Genomic DNA, 16,645 nt, shown 5'->3' on the forward strand with positions numbered 1-16,645 from the left:
ATCTGTAGTTTGGGGCAGGGGTTGTATTGTTTGTTTTTGTTTTTGAGACAGGGTCCTGCTGTGTAACTCAGGGTAGCCTTGAATTTGTAATCCTTCTGCCTCAGCCTTCCAAATGTTGAGATTACAGGCATGCCTCTCCATGACCAGCTTCTATAGTTTCATTTTATTTTATTTAAATTTTTTTTTTTTTTGGTACTGGGGATTGAACTCGGGTCCTTGCATTTGTGAGGCAGGTGAGGGAACCACTGAGCTAAATCCCTGGCCCTATAGTTTCATTTTAAAAGACATTTTTGATGAAAGTAAAATCTAATCTACTTTTTAATTTCTATTAGTACATGTTTATAGTACATAATGATTACATTCATTGTGGGGAGTTTGTACGTGGACATAACACATCTTAATTCTTTTTTCATCCCTTACTCCCCCCCAACCCCCATCTCTTAGTCCTCTCCCCTTTGGCAGAAGATCTATCTCTCTGTTTCCTATTATCTATTTTTTATTTTGCTTTTTAATATGTTTACACTTTGGGTTTCTCATAAAAGAGAAACCATGTGATATTTAAGCTTGTGTATCAGATTTACTTCACTTAACATTATGGTCTCAAAGTGCATCTATTTTCCTCACAAGTTACTCAAATTTATCCTTTATGGCAGAGTGGTACTCCATTGGGTGTAAATACCATATTTTCTTTACCCATTCATCTGGTGATAGAAATATAGGCTGATTACAAGATGAGAATTGTGCTATTACAAATTGTGCTGCTGTAAACTTGAGTATACATGTATCACTGTGATATGATATCTTTAACTTTTTAGGGACGATATCTAGAAGGGGAATAACTGGGTCAAATGGAATTTCTAGTTTTAGTTTTTTGAAGAATTTCCGTGCTGATTTCCATAGTGGTTGTACTAGTTTACATTCTCACCAACAGTATAGCAGGGTTCCTTTTTTCCTACAGCCTTGCCAGCATCTGTTATTACTTGATTTCTTGATGATGGCCATTCTTTCTGGAATAAGATGGAATCTCAGTGTTGTGTTAATTTGCATTTCCCTAATGGCTAGTGATGTCGAGCATTTCTTAATATATTTCCTGGCCATTTGCACTTCTGTGAAGTGTCTATTCATTTCACTTGCCCATTTTTTTGATTGGCTCTTTTATTTTGAGGGGATCTAATTTTTTTTTTTAGTTCATTATATATTCTAGAAGTAAATCTTCTGTCTGAAGAATCACTACCAAAAATTTTTCCCATTCTTTCTGGGTGTGGTGGCGCATGCCTGTAATCCCAGCACTCAAGAGATTAAGGCAGGAGGATTGCTGCAAGTTCAAGCCCAGCCTGGACTACATAGTGAGTTCAAGGCCAACCTGCACTCCAAGTGAGACCTTGTCACAAACAAAACAAAAACAGGGGCCAGGGATTTAGCTCAGAGGTTTCACCACCTGCTGTGTAAGCACAAGGACCTGAGTTTGATCCCCGGTACCAAAAAAAAAAACCAACCAAAACCAAAAAAATTTCCCATTCTGTACGTTGTCTTTGCACTCAGTGGTTTCTTTTGCTGTGCGGAAGCTTTTTAATTTAATACGATCTCATTTGTTGATTTTCAGAACTATTTCCTACGCAACTGGAGTTCTGTTCAGAAAATCCTTGTCCATTCTATGACTTCAAGAGTTTTATCTATCTTATCTTCCATCAGGTTAAGAGTTTCTATTTTAATATAAGATCTTTGATCCTTTTTTTTTTGGTATTGGGAATCAAATTCTGGACCTTGCACTTGTGAGGCAGGCGCAGTGCCACTGAGCTAAATTCCCAGCCCAGCCCATGATCCATTTTTATCTTAGTTGAATTCATGGTGAGCAATATGGGTCCAGATTAAATCTTCTGCTTGTGGGTAGCCAGTTTCCCCAGTGCTATTTGCTAAAGAGGCTATCTTTCCTCCAGCATTATATTTTTAACCCTTTTGTCAAAAACAGGTGACTGTGTCTGGAGTTGTTCCTGGATCCTCTATTCTGTTCCATTGATCTACGTGTCTGTTTTTGTACCAGTACCATGCTGTTTTTATCACTATAGCTTTGTGGTACAACTTGAAATCCAGGATTGTGATGCCTCCTGCTTTGCTCTTTTTGCCAAGGATTGTTTTTGTTATTCTGGGTCTCTTTCTGGTTCCATATGAATTTTAGGATTGTTTCTCTATTTCTATGAATAATGCTGTTGGTATTTTGCTTGAAATTGCATTAAATCTATGTATCAGTTTGGAAGTATGGCTATGTTGACAATATTGGTTCTGCCTATCCAGAAGCAGGGGATGTCTTTCCATTTTCTGACATCCTCTTCAATCTCCTTTCCCAGAGTACTATAGTTTTCATTGTAGAGGTCTTTCATTTCCTTGGTTAATGCTTCATTCCTAGTATTTAATTTTTCTTGATGCTATTGTGAATAGTATTGTTTTCCTAATTTCTTTCTTGATGAGTTCATATTGGTGTACAGGAAGACTACTGATTTTTGTGTGTTGGTTTTGTATCCTGCAGCCAAAATTTAAAAAGACAAAGAAGATGATAAAAAAATCCATATATCCCACCAATTGGATATAACTGTGATTAACATTATGGTGTGTTTCTTCCTGGGCTTTTCCTGAGCCTGAGGGGGGCCTCAGGGCTGTCCTGCTCTTTCCTCTCCAGGGACCTATTGTTTTCAATGGAAGAGCCAAAACCATGAGAAAGAAACCCAAAATGATGCACATCTACATTCTCGGAATGTATATACATGTGCGTATGATTTTTTTCTGAACCCTGAGGATGAGTTACATACATCTTAGCCCTTTATCCCTTACTTTAAATTTTTCTTTAAAAAGGGATGTTCATTACATAACCTTAACTTCAATAAATTTAATATTGCACTGATACTTTCATCAAATCTACTGTTCTTTTTCCAGTATGTCATGTAATGGCCATTCCAGTGTTCTCCACCCTCATATGGGATCCATTCCAGATACTGTGAGGTATCTAATCCCTTTTCCCCCAGAGGAAAGGGCTGAATTAGGCAAAGGAGAGCCTGGAACAACTTCCTCTGATCTCAAGCTCCTAGAACATATGCATGAACAACCCTGTTCCAGGGGCCTGGGTTGGCTGCATTTCCTAGTTTGCCCAAGGTGACCTGAGAAGCCCTGTGTCCAGTATCATGCCAGCTGCTCACTCCACAGCCTTGTGAAACAAGGTCAGGGACCACCACTACGGCTTGGCTCAGTCACAATTGATGTCGTCCCAGAGATGTCACACAAAAGTGCAGTGGCCACTAGGGGTGTAGCTCAGTGTTAGAGCACATTCTTAACATGTGCAAGGCCCCTATTTTGGTGCACAGCATAAAAAAGAAAGTGTGGCACAGGGCTGGGGATTTAGCTCAGGGGCACCGCGCCTGCCTGGCAAGCACAAGGTCCTGAGTTCAATCCCCAGTACCAAGAAAAAACAAAAAAGAAGAAGAAAGTGTGGTGCTTTGCACAGTGAGGGAGGTAAGGAAGGACAGGAAGCAGAGTGTTCCCTGAGTCTACTCTGTTCTTGAAAGTTCCTTTGTAAAAAGTCCTGAGACGACTGATTCTGCAAGGTCAAGAGCCATGTCTTTTATTCACCTTGCAGCCAGCGCCTCAAATAGAGCCTATCCATGGGGGCCTCATGAATATTTGCTGAATGAATAGATGTTGGCCAGTCCTCTTTTACTTAACAGGGAAGGAAGTCAGGGAGCACCCTAGTGTGTGGCTTAAGCACCTGAAAGTAGACAGTGGTATGGGCAGTGGCTACACTGGGAGGCAGACGGCCTGAGTCTGGTTGTTGTTCTACCAGGTCTATGTGGAGTGATGTGCAGAAGGAATGGTTGCTTACCACTTGTCCCAAGTTTCTGTAGATTTCCTAGTATGCTTGTTCCATGACCCCAGGAAATCCAAGTTTATGGGAAATCTCAGCTTCAGGACTGTGTGGCAGCAACCATAGGACCTGAGTGTTCTTACTGAAACCTGTACAGGAATTCTCAATAGGAAAGGGAGGGAGATGCCCTATGTTTTTAACTGAGCTACAGCGCTTATACCATGACATTCACCTTTTCAAAGTGTACAGGGTGGTGGATATTAGTGTATTCACAAAGTTGCATGCCTGTCATCACTACTCAATTTCAAAATAATTCCATCATTTCAAAAGGAAACTCCATACTCATTACCAGTTTCTCCCCATCATCCCCTACCCCAGCCTAGGCAGCCACTAATCTGCCTTCTGTCTCCATAAATTTATCTACTCTGAATTCTCATATCCATCAATCAGGACTCTACCAAACAAGCCCTAGGAAATGGGTTAATTTGCTCAAGTCCTGAAGCTACATCTGTATTTAGTCCAGGTGGAATCATAGTATGTAGCTTTTTGTTGTTTAGAGGGGGTCTCACTGAGTTCCCTGAGATTGGCCTCGAACTCCTGGGCTTAAGTGACTAAGGGCTCAGCTTCAGCCAGGTGCATACCACAGTGCCAAGCTACTATGTGGCACGTTTTCTAGTGAGTTTATTTTAGTTTTTGAAAACAGAGCTCAGATTTAATTCCATACCACTCCCTTCATGTATTTCTGATTTTCTTTCACAAAACCAGATCCAGTGCCAACCTGGTTAGGTAGAGTCATTTGACTTATAAAATGTTAGGGAAGGACTTGAGCAAGTAGAATAATTTCTGCTGAAAGGTTGCCCTATGAGATATTGGACATTTATGTTATGAAGGTTATGATCAAATTATAGTTAAGATTTATTCATTTATCATTCAACAGACTTTTATTACACACAACAACAATGTGAGTGGTCTTGTGCCTTCACATATACCGCCACCTGCATTTATTTGCACTATGGAGCAAGCTGTGCATTGTCAGAGCACTGGGCTACTTCACTTTGTGTTTCCAGAGCTGTACCTTTTTTTTAGTAGTACATGTTTGCAGTACCTTCTATATTAAGATAAAATAGAAATCAGAACAGGACAACAATATCACAAGAACTAGTATTTAGATACTAGTCCATGCTTTACCAATAACTATATTCCTCTATTCCATGCAACTGGTTTGTTGATATATAATGTTAAAGTTTCCCTCATGCTAACATTTTTCACCTTACCTCTTTATCATGACTATATCATTACTATACTTTGTCCATTATGTGGCCTTTTATGCCTGTTTCTTTCACTTAGCATAACGCTTTTGAGATCATTCATTTGCAGCACATCATCAGTACTTTAATCCTTTTTCTGGCTGGAGAACATCCCACAGCATGAACGCACTATGTGTTACATATCCATTCACACCGTGGACATTGTGGCTGTTTTCACCATTGGGCTGTTGTAAATAATGCTGCTGTGGACAGCGGTGAACAATGTTTCTGGAGATCTATGTCTTCCTCTTTTTTGAGTGCACACCTAGGGTGGAATTGCTGGTCCTATGGTAGCTCTGTTTAATCTTCCTAGGAACTGGCAGGCTGTTTTCTTTTTGTTTTTTTTTTGGTACTGGGTATTGAACTTGGGTCCTTGTGCTTGTGCAGCAGGGGGTGAAACCACTGAGCTAAATCCCGGCCCAATGCACACGAATCAAGGTTTTGTTTTTTGTTTTTTGTTTTGGTACCAGGGATCGAACTCGGGACCTTGAGCTTGCGAGGCAGGCAGCGGAACCACTGAGCTAAATCCCCCTGGCAGGCTGTTTTCTGAGGGCTGCACCTCGGTACATTCCCTCCTCAGCTTCTGTGATCTTCACACCAACCTGTGAAAGACCTCTTATTTCCTCCACTTTCCCAAGGAGAGCATCAAGCCCCTCCACCCCAGGATCACATGGGAAATGGTTCCTAGATTCACACCCTGTTCTGTCCCTTAGTTTTTCCTGGTTCCTCAGTGACTGCTGGCTGACTGAGTGGCCATCCAGATGTTAAAGTCACATTAGTCTTCTCTCCAACTCTCTGGGTACTGTTTTGCAGACAGGAAAGTTGGACCCCCACTACCCCAAGGTCTGCGGGCACAGAGGGAACATCCTAGACATCAAGTGGAACCCTTTTAATGACTTCGAGATTGCCTCCTGCTCTGAAGATGCCACGGTGAGTGTCAGCTGGGGCATGCTTCTACGGCCTAGAGGGTGTGAGGTGGAGCGGGCGGGGGTCAGTGTCTGTATTCCCCTTGGGGTGGCCCCAACTGCTTCAACACTGAAGTGAGGTTACTGTGTAAGGAGCAGAAGAGAGTCTGAGGGGAAGTTTGAGGTGCTTGGGACTTGGGGGGCAGCCCCTCCTCTTTCTGAGCCTCAGTTTTCCCCGCCTATAAAATGGGCACTATAGCTCCAGCCCATCTAATGAAGATCTAGTGAGATATTTTGTGTTTCAGTGGGAGAGCCCAACCTCTGAGGAAACTGTAAAATGCTGTGAGGGGCATCTTTATTGTGGTCAGAATCTACTAAATCTCACAGACAGTGGGGAGGTGAGCCATGAAAAGATGAGAATGGGAGCTTTACATGATTATGGACCCCAAAACTATCCCAAAAGGTCAGTCCTACCAACTTTTTTTAGGATAGAGATTTGCTATGTTGCCCAGACTGGACTCAAGCAATCCTCCTGCCTCAGCCTCCAAACTAACTGGAACTACAGGTGCACCTTGGAACACCTAACTTTCATCAACTTTTTTGAGCTCCTATTCCATACGAGGGACAGAGTCCCTGTCCCCACAATGTTCAGTATTACTTACTTGTAATTCATTCTGTATAACTCATCTGTTCTACTTCTAAAAAATATAGTGGTTGTGGCTTAAAACCAAACACATAAATGGATTATGTAAAGGTGCAAATTTCCAATGATGAATGTCATTATATTGTATACCTTAAATGTACCAATAAAATTAATTTTTAAAAAAGAAAAAACCCCAAACACATAGAGGTGACCAGCTAGTTAAAATAAGGACAAAGGTTGTAGGGACCATTCCCATGGTCCCATTGTATTCCTGACTCTCACTGAACTTATCTTTTCAGTCTTTCCAGCAACTCCACAAGGTAGGATATTTTTCTGATGGAGAAGCCAAAGATCAGAGAAGTGCAGGAACTTGGCCAAGTTACACAGTTTGTAGAAGGCAGCACTGGCTTCAGACTAGGGCCCAGCTGACTCCAGAGCCCATTCTTTCTCTGTTGACCTCTGCCACTTCCCTCCAAAGCAATGGCCTGAGCCACAGATGGAGAAAATGAGGAAATCCTAGAAACTTCAGCTGTACTGGGTGGCAGCAGCTGAGTTCCTAGTTGAGCTCAGAGTTGCCTGGTAGCTGAAGCAAAAAGGGAATTAGAATCTTACTGCTGAACCCTCACCATTTATCAGGAAAGGAAGCAGAAAGTTTGTTTTGTTTTGTTGAGACAGGGCCTTACTATGCAGCCCAGGCTGCCCTCAAACTCATGATCCTCCTCCCCCAGCCTCCTGAGTGCTAGAATTACAGACATGCAGCTCAGGAAGCCAGAAATTCTAAGAGGATCTGTGTCAGTGTCCATGTAGAAAATTGCTGAGAAACATCAAGGACAATTTCACCAAAGGGGCAATCAAATCAGGCCTTATGGAAACAGGTTCTGTCTCAATGCATGGAGGCTTCTGGCAGGATGTCACACATCTGCCACCAGCCTCCCTCCTATAGTACTCGCCCTTTTGGGCCTGCTTTGAGGCTCTTGAAAGCTCTTTGTTATAAAGACTTATGTCCTGCCACTGTCCCTTCCCAGATGCTCAGGAGCAGGGTCCTTGAACACGATGATTGAGATTGAAGTGGCAGCAGATTCCTTTTGTAAATTCATCTGGGACCTGGGGCAGGATGAGCCTTAGCCCTGGGGAGTGCGGGGGGCTGTGCTTCCTTTTTGGGGTGTGCCTGTATCTCCAAACAAACCTGCCCAGAGCCTGCACTGCCCAGGCCAGCTCTGTGCAGGGACAACTCTCGCGGACCACACTGTCTGAAGCCTGCACTACTCCAGACAGAGTTCATGTCCTAGAACCGGAAGCACAGTTGTTTGCTTGAAAAACCTGTGAACATGAAAACCTTGGTTTGTAAGCATAATTCGATTTCCAGAAACATGCTTATAATCCAAAGCACTTGTATATCAAAGCGAATTTCCCCATTAGAAATAATGGAAACCCAGATGATTCATTCCACAACCCAACAATATTCATATAAAATGATGATAACCTGTACTAGGGTACAAAATAATAAATAAAATATAAAATATAAAAAAAAATAAATTCACCTGCACTTTACCTTTGAAAACTTTTGTGGCTGAGGTGAGGGAGACAAAGAGAGGAGGGTTATTGTATAGAATGACTTTCACTATCACTAATGGAATCACTGCTCTCTATTGACTCAATGGAATCTTTTTCTTTTTGTGCACCTTTAACAAGGAACCTATCCAATGACACTTGCTTTTGCCTCCTTCTGAGGATTTCATGGAAATGTAACATTGTGTTGTCATTAAACTGATTCACCGCTCTAACTGCTGCAGCTTTATTTGGGTGGTACTTTTCTATGAAATTTTGCAGTTTCCCACATTTTACACATCTCTCTAATCTTATTTGAAGTGAGGGATTCCTCTGCCTTTTTCTCCTTCATATGCAGATCCAATCCCCTCCATAACCTCTTGTTGTTGGGAGACAGTCACCCACAATCCCGCAAAAAGAGAGAGAAAGAGAGACAGACCATTCCCCCAGGTGTGATTGTGTGACTTTCAGTGTCACATACTACTCATTTTGCAAGACATCACTGGTTTATCAAGTTAGCTGTTTATGTTTTTGTTTTTGGTATCGGGGATCGAACTCGGGTCTTTGCACTTGTGGGGCAGGCGGCTGAACCGCTGAGCTAAATCCCCTGCTATCAAGTTAAATTTTATTAGAAATGTTTGCCTGTCTTTGGAACAGTCACAGAACAAGTTACTTGCAATCCAAGGTTTTACTGTATCTCCAAAGAAGGTGGTACATTCAGCCGTGGAGGGGCCTGGGGACCTTGCTGGGCAATAAGAACATTGAGACAGCACCATCCAAGGCTCCACCTCTCTCTGCAGCACTACCCCTGCCTCTGTTTGCATTCTCCCATGATGAGGAGCTTGCTCTTTGCATGGCAGCCCCTCTTCCATCTCAGACAACACTTTTCTGAAGGAAGCCTCAGCCCCTCCCTATCCCTCACTGCGACGTGCCTGGCCTTTGACTCCAGCCAGCCAAGGCTTCTGGTTTTCAGTCTCTCCCCTTCCAGGCTATCAACAGTACCTCCTCAAATCAACAAGTTTGTCTCTGCACCAGAGTTTGCACTAGCTCCTTAGTGCCTGAGGATGCAGCACAAATCCGTCTTCCAGGTATTTGAGGCTCCACTGTGAGATCTTAGGACAAGGAAAAGGAAGACCCCTGTATTTAGAGGGGTACCCTAGGCACAGCGGCATATGTGGCCTGGCTTCCAGCCTGAAAGATAAGCCAACAGCCCACCCATCTGGCCACCACCTCAGGCTATCAGGATGGCAGAGAGCTGGGCACAGGAGGCTGAGGCAGGAGAACAATGAGTTTGAGGCCAGCCTGGGTAACTTAGTGAGATCCAGTCTCAAAAAATAAAATAAAAAGTTGGTGAAGCTCCATTCCAGGAAGATTTAGAAGCATAGGCTCACCTCCGGTCAAGGCCAGCCACTGCTTCAGCCAGGGACCTTGGTAAAGCTCCTGTCCCTCTGTCTGCCCCTCCATTGAGTGAGAGGGGACTGTGGAGAGAGTAGGCAAAATGAGGTGCCCTGGTAACCCCCCCGCCCGGGCCATGTGTCTCCTGCAGATCAAAATCTGGGACATCCCCAAGCAGCTTTTGGCGAGGAACCTCACAGCCTATAGGAAGGAGCTGGTGGGCCATGCACGCAGAGTGGGCCTGGTGGAGTGGCACCCCACGGCCGCCAACATCCTCTTCAGCTCTGGCTATGATTACAAGGTGGGTCTGAGGCTTCCCCAGCAAAGTCACCGCATGTGGGTGGCTTTCAACAACAGAAGTGTCCTCTTCCCCGTGCCAGAGATTGGAAATCTGAAGTCAAGGTGCTAGGCAGCCATGCAGAAGCCCTGGGGAGAGCCACCATGCCTGGCCCTTGGCTGGCAGCCACATTACCCCAGGCTCTGCCTCTGTTTTCACGTGGCCATGACCCTGTGTGTCCACTCTTCTTCTTACAAGGACATCCTAATTTTTGTGACCTCAATTAACTACATCTGCAAAGACACCATTTCCAAATAAAGTCACATCTGAGGTTCTGAGTGGACCTGCATTTTGGGGAGCATGATTCACCCCATTGCAGTCTGCCTGGAGGGGAGGGCTGGCCCTTAGACTTCCCTGCTGTGCTGACTGACTGCCTGGTGGCAGGCTGTGCACCCTGAGGGTTGGGGCCTGGATGCTCTTCCATCCTGGTCTCTGACTGGCAGTGTGACCTGGGAATGTCTCCATGCCTCCTCTGGGCCTCTGTTTCCCATTCTATAGGAAGACGTGGTAGGACCACACCAGTTTTTCAGCTTTACCTTGGGGCCTCTGCGATGGATTAAAAGGTGGGGTGGGAGCTGTTAGAGGGCTCTAGGCTTTCTACTGCCTTCCAATCAGAAGCATTCTCACCTGTGTAGGCTATGTGTGCAGGACTAAAGTGCATAGTTGTGCAGGTTAGTTTGTACACAGCTCCAGGGGGCGCTATTCACTTCTTAGGCTATAGGTTTAAATTGCCCAGGAGCTGCGCTGTGTGCAGCCTGTGCAACTAAACATAACCACCTTGGTTATCCATGTGAAGTGGAAAATGCTGCTACTGTTAGAACACATCTCCTCCCCTCCATTTGCTGGTTCCCTGGGGTCTTCCCAGCATAGATGTTTTGTTGCTCAAAGGCAGATGGTGTTTTCCTCTAACTACCAGACAGCCTGGCCCCCGGCTCCCCACTCTGCCCCATGCAGCTTCAGCAGCATATCTGTCCTCCCACCGAGGCTCCTCGGCCAGTCTTCCAGCTGCATTTCCCTCCTGGGGATACTGTGTTTCACTGCAGCCGGCTGGCGTGTCACTGTAGGACTGGGGCGGGGTGGCCACTGCCTCGCTCAGAGCAGGCACTCTGCCTGCAGGTGATGATCTGGAACCTGGATACAAAGGAGTCTGTCATTGTGAGCCCCATGAGAACCATCACCTGTCACCAAGATGTGATCTTGTCCATGTCTTTCAACACCAACGGCAGCCTGCTGGCCACCACCTGTAAAGACCGAAAGATTCGGGTTCTCGATCCCCGGCTCGGGACTGTCCTGCAGGTCAGTGCTGGGCCAGAATCTGTTGAAGGGGCTGAGAAGCAGGGGGCCACATAGAGCTGGGGCAGCTCTGAGAACTGGACAGTGTGCTGGTGGCTTCTGGGTCAAGCTCTCGTAGGTGACATCTTTGGCTGCCCTCTTAACACCACTGGGAAATAAGATGTGCCAGGTCCATTTCTCAGATGGGAAAACTGAGGCCAAAGAGAGGAAGGGACTTCCTCACATTGAGAGCTGGGGTTTGAAGCTGGTTCAGCTCCGAAACTGGTCTGTGTGCCCTGTCACTGGCCCCAGGGGTCAGGAGACAGAGGCAGCACTGTTTGTCTACTGTATGACCTTGGACAAGTACTTTCAGTTCTCTGAGCCTCCATCTGCTCATCAGCAGCAATGACCATTAGTCTTTCCTGTCAAAGGTCTAAATAGGACAGTGAAGTGACAGTGTGTACCCAGCCCTGTCCCTCCTTAGAGTAGCTCTCAAAGCAGAAGTGTGGAACTGGGCAGAGCTGCACCTGTATCCTAGCTTGGAGATATGACTCTCAGCAAAGAGCAAGAGAGCTCCATGATATGGGAGTCAGGCAGGCTTCCTGGAGGTGGTGCTCCTGATGGGCTCTCCCATAGCCAGGCTGAGAAAGGGAGGTCAGAACCTCCAAGCTGCACCCCAAGTCCCCTCCTGGCATCTGTCCAATGCTAACTGCACATGTCCCTCCAGGAAGCCAGCTACAAGGGGCACCGAGCAAGCAAGGTACTGTTCCTCGGGAACCTGAGGAAGCTGCTGTCCACAGGCACGTCACGCTGGAACAACCGCCAGATGGCCCTGTGGGACCAGGTGGGTCTAAGGGCACCCCTGCCCCTGCCCTCACCCCACAGCCTGGCACGGCTTTACTCATTTCTTCGTGTGATCACTCGTTCAGTTCTCACAGTGCATCATGGAGTCTGCTGGGGCTGAGGACCTGGTTGTAGAACAGGGAGGTGCCAGCAGCCCCTTAGGTGAGCCCAGGGCCTGGTGCATCTTGTCTTGGGAGGAAGGAGATGGTGGTGAAAGGGCAGCCTCAGGAGCAGTTAAAGCATAGCCTGGGAGCAGCGAGAATGGGCATCCACTGACAGGAGAGGTAGGCTGGCCAAGCAGGCTGGTTTGGAGGAGCACTAGCCAGGCATTTCAGACACTGCATAGATCGCTTCCCTGCACGGAGTCTCCTGCATTTAGTAAAACAGATGGATGACAGGCAGGGTAGCACATGCATGTAATCCCAGCACTTGGGAGGCTGAGGCAGGAAGATGGCAAGTTTCAGGCCAGCCTGGGGTACATAATGAGATGTTGTCTCCAAAAATCAAAACAAAATAATGGGGAACAAATAGAGGTGGTGGGAGGAGCAGAGTCAGATCAGGTGTGTCAAAAATGACTTACGGTCAGGGCCCGGGATTTAGCTCAGTGCCACCACACCTGCCCCACAAGCACAAGGTCCTGAGTTCGATCCTTGGTACTGGAAAAAAAAAAAAAAAGTGACTTACAGTCAAAATGCTGACAAAATAGATGGTAGCAGTTTTCGTGCCTTTAAAATGTCTTCCTTGTGAGACAGCAGCCCACAGACTGGGCCTCAAGAGCCGGGGCCCTCTTCCCCAAAGCGTTTATGCAGGAGATCAGACTCTCTCTCTGCCCTACACACACCCCAAGCCTCGCAGCAGCAGTTCTGACCTCAGGATAGACTCAGCAGCTGTCCTGCTCTCCCTTCCCTGCAGGATGATCTCTCCGTGCCCCTCACAGAGGAGGACCTGGATGGCTCCTCAGGCGTGTTGTTTCCCTTCTACGACTCGGACACCAACATGCTCTATGTGGTTGGAAAGGTCAGCCTGGCTGGCTGGGGAGGGAGGAGGCAGACTGGGTCCCTGGCGCAGGAGCAGAAATTTCCCAAGCTGAGCCCAGCAGCCTGGGGCCCTTGGGGTGCAGGCTGGGGCCAGATAATAGTGGCTGGCCCCTCTTCCCCTGGGGGAGCACCCCTCCTCACCCTCCCAGCTCCCTAGGAAGACTCGGGCCAGGGCTTTAGCTGGTCGCCACACGCCTGTCCTTCCAGCTCTGGGACCAGATGGCCTTTCCCAACAGGGACACTCAGAACCTGGGCAGAGCAGGTCTTCACTGGGTGTGGCTCTCCCATATTAGCATTTCTGGCCTCTACCTGCCAATGCCAGCAACATACCCTCCCTGTCTTCTAGTCATTATGACAACCAGAAATGTTCCTCAGGGCTAAGATTCTGACCTCCATGTGGCTCTTGGATGGGATTAGAGTTGGGGCCTATTTTCCCAAAGCCTCTGTCTTAGAGGACTGAGGGTGGATTTTGCATCAGAGTTGGGGGCACTGAGCATTAAATGAAGACCTCCTTGTCCATGTCTTGGCAACAGGCCCTGAGGTCTCTGGTGTTCCCAGGTGAGACGTGGGTTTCCCGGTTTTTCCCTCTGAAAGCCAGAGGTGGCTGCTTGACCTGCCCAAGCGCTGCTGATGGCTCAGCTCTGAGTCTCGATTGCTCTCTTAGGGGGATGGGAACATTCGCTACTACGAGGTGAGCACTGACAAACCTCACCTGAGCTACCTGACAGAATTCCGCTCCTACAACCCGCAGAAGGGGATCGGTGAGTGGGGCTCCTGGGCTACTTGGGAATCCATTTTCTGTTGCTAACACAGGACCGCCCACTGGATAAGTTACAAGAGCTGTGTTTTGGCTCATGGTTGTGCAAATGCAAGGTCCATGGGCCACATTTGGTGATGGCCTTACTGTTGCCAAGGCAGTGCAGGGCCTCACAAGACAAGACAGGAAGCACGTGGGTGTCTCTTCTCATCTCTTCTTACAAAGCCACTGGATTCAATTCTGGGGGCTCCACCCTGATGACCTTATCTAATCCTGATCACTCCCCAAAGGCCCCATCTCTAAGCCTCATAGTTAGAGTGAGTTCCACCCTCTTAATACCTCACGATGTCCCCTGAAGCCTTGGGGATACCCTCAAGCCGTAGCAAGTCTGACTTGAAGTATACAGCAGCAAAACTGAGTGAGCCAGAGCCAGGGAGGACTTCCCTGAGGAAGCACCATCTGAGGAATTGAAAGAGGAAGCTGACAGAGCACTGCCCAGGAGAGAGGAAGTGTTCCTAGTGACGTCAAGCAGTTACAATATACCAAGGAGATGAGAACTATTGACCTAAAAGAAACTCAGGGAGCAATCCTTCCCTCTTTTCCAAGTGTGTATGCAAATTTTAAAAGATCCAACTAAAAAAGTAAAAAAAATAAAATAATAAAAAGATCCAACTCTAGCCAGGCAAACGGTGCATACCTCTAATCCTAATTCCTTGAGAGGCTGAGGCAGGAGGATCACAAGTTTGAGGCCAGCCTGGGCTATTTAGTGAGACTCTGTCTCAGAATAAAAAAGGGCTGAGGATGTAGCTCAGTGGTAGAACACCCATGGATTCAATCCCTAGTGCTATAAAAATAAATAAGTAAATAAATAAATAAAAATAAGAGGGCTGGGGATTTAGCTCAGTGGTGCTGCCGCCTGCCTTGCAAGAGCAAGGTCCCAAGTTCAATCCCAGGTACAAAAAAAAGAAGAAGAAGAAGAAGATCCAATGAGGGCTGAGGGTATAGCTCAGGGGTAGGGTGCTTGCCTAGCATGTGTGAGCCCTGGGTTCAGTATCCAGTACAAGTATTGAAAAAATTAAAAATGAGGGCCGGGGATTTAGCTCAGTGGTTTCGCTGCCTGCTGCACAAGCACAAAGACCGGAGTTCGATCCCCGGTACCAAAAAAAAAAAGAAAATAAAAAATCCAATTAAATATCATTTGTAAAAAAAAAGATCACTTTATAGATATAGGGAGGTCAAAAGTAAAAGGCTCAAGGAAGATACACCTTGGAGGTGTAGCTTAGTGGCAGAGTGCTTGCCTAGCAAGTATGAGGACCTGGGTTCCATCCCCAACTTCAAAAGAAAAAAAAAAAAGAATATAGACAGCTGGAATATCCCTATTATGAGCATTTGGGTCCCAGGGCTGTGGGATAGAGGTAGAGCAAACTGCCTGTAAGAATCTAGTTAAAATAATTGAAATGCTTAAAGGTAGAGACAGCCCAATGATGAAGTCCATTCCCAAAGCACAGGGCCCGGCCCTGCCTAGGTATTTGGTTATAAGCTGTTTGCTGAGGGAAGGTGGTGGACAGTCTCCTGGGGAACACCCTGGCTTTGCCCCATATGCCAGGTCCTTGTGGGCCCAGCCCAACCAGAACCTCTTGACCCCCTGTGGCCGTCTGTCTGCAGGTGTCATGCCAAAGAGAGGTCTCGACGTGTCCTCCTGCGAGATATTCCGCTTCTACAAGCTGATCACAACCAAAAGCCTCATCGAGCCCATATCCATGATTGTGCCCCGGCGGGTAAGGATAGTGGGCCCATCTGGGTGGGAGACAAAGAACTCATCTTAGAGCTGTCAGGGTCCCACTGTACCCAGCCACAGGGAGGCTGAGGAGCACCCTTTCAGGGGAAGATCCTTTTCATGGTCATCACCATGGGCCCAGGCATCCTGGGCCTTGCTTACCTCCACTTTTGAGCTGTGTGTGACCTTTCAAAAGTCCCTTTGCCCTCTGGGCATGGGTTTCCTCAGTTCAGCAGGGTTGAGGAGAGCCTGGACTCTCAGCTCTGTCTCCGTCCGGGCAGCCTACCCTGCCACTGTCCCCTCACTGTCTGCACTCTCCTGCAGTCGGAATCCTACCAAGAAGACATCTACCCGCCAACAGCAGGGGCCCAGCCCTCCCTGACGGCTCAGGAGTGGCTCAGTGGGATGAACAGAGGTGAGGAAGGCCGAGAACGGCAACTGTGATGGAATCTGAAGTCCCAGTGGCTCCAAGTATTATGGGGGGGGGGGCGGGCGGGCTGGCTGTATTTTCATTTTCCTGTATCTTCAAAAGACAGGCCCTTGATAAGCCAGACGTCAGTGATTAGATGGTCACACACAGGACTAGGAAGGCAGGGCTTGATGGTGGTTCAGAAAGCTCCTCCAGCTCAAGAGAGGTTGCGCCACAGAACACATCTGATTCTGAGACTCTTCAGGGGAACTGGACAGTCTCAGCCGGACTCCCCTACCCATCCCCCACTCCTACTTCTGCAATTATTCTTTGGCTCAAGAGACCCTCGGCAGCAACTGCCACCCAGGCTCTTTGGCCCCTTCAGCCTGGCCTAACTCTGTAGCCAAGGCAGCCTAGTGGAAAGAGAGCAACATATGCTCCCTTGACCCCTGACTCAGAATCTCTCTCTCCCTCCATTTGAAGGAAGCTCTCGTTTCCTTCACCAGGGGCTGAGGGACCTTCTGATGCACTGAAAGGGCTACTGCCAGTGCCAAGTACCAGATTT

The 16,645-nt window shown here is 47.1% G+C and overlaps 1 protein-coding gene across 3 annotated transcripts in view; it reads left to right on the forward strand.

Annotated features, from left to right (window-relative positions):
- The window catches only part of Coro2a (coronin 2A), a 69,318-nt gene that overhangs the window by 47,787 nt on the left and 4,886 nt on the right, over positions 1-16,645 (forward strand). For all 3 annotated transcript variants that reach the window (XM_004864949.4, XM_087183626.1, XM_021244519.2), the window contains exons 3-10: positions 5,971-6,087; positions 9,800-9,949; positions 11,102-11,281; positions 11,985-12,101; positions 13,013-13,117; positions 13,802-13,898; positions 15,560-15,672; positions 15,996-16,086. In XM_004864949.4, coding sequence (XP_004865006.1) covers positions 5,971-6,087; positions 9,800-9,949; positions 11,102-11,281; positions 11,985-12,101; positions 13,013-13,117; positions 13,802-13,898; positions 15,560-15,672; positions 15,996-16,086 — 970 coding nt within the window. The remainder of the gene's footprint in view (positions 1-5,970; positions 6,088-9,799; positions 9,950-11,101; positions 11,282-11,984; positions 12,102-13,012; positions 13,118-13,801; positions 13,899-15,559; positions 15,673-15,995; positions 16,087-16,645) is intronic.

The sequence above is a fragment of the Heterocephalus glaber genome, unplaced genomic scaffold (assembly GCF_053883595.1).
Source record: "Heterocephalus glaber isolate CG9 unplaced genomic scaffold, H.glaber_assembly_v1.0 deba00001481, whole genome shotgun sequence".
NCBI classification, from domain to species: Eukaryota; Metazoa; Chordata; class Mammalia; order Rodentia; family Bathyergidae; genus Heterocephalus; species Heterocephalus glaber.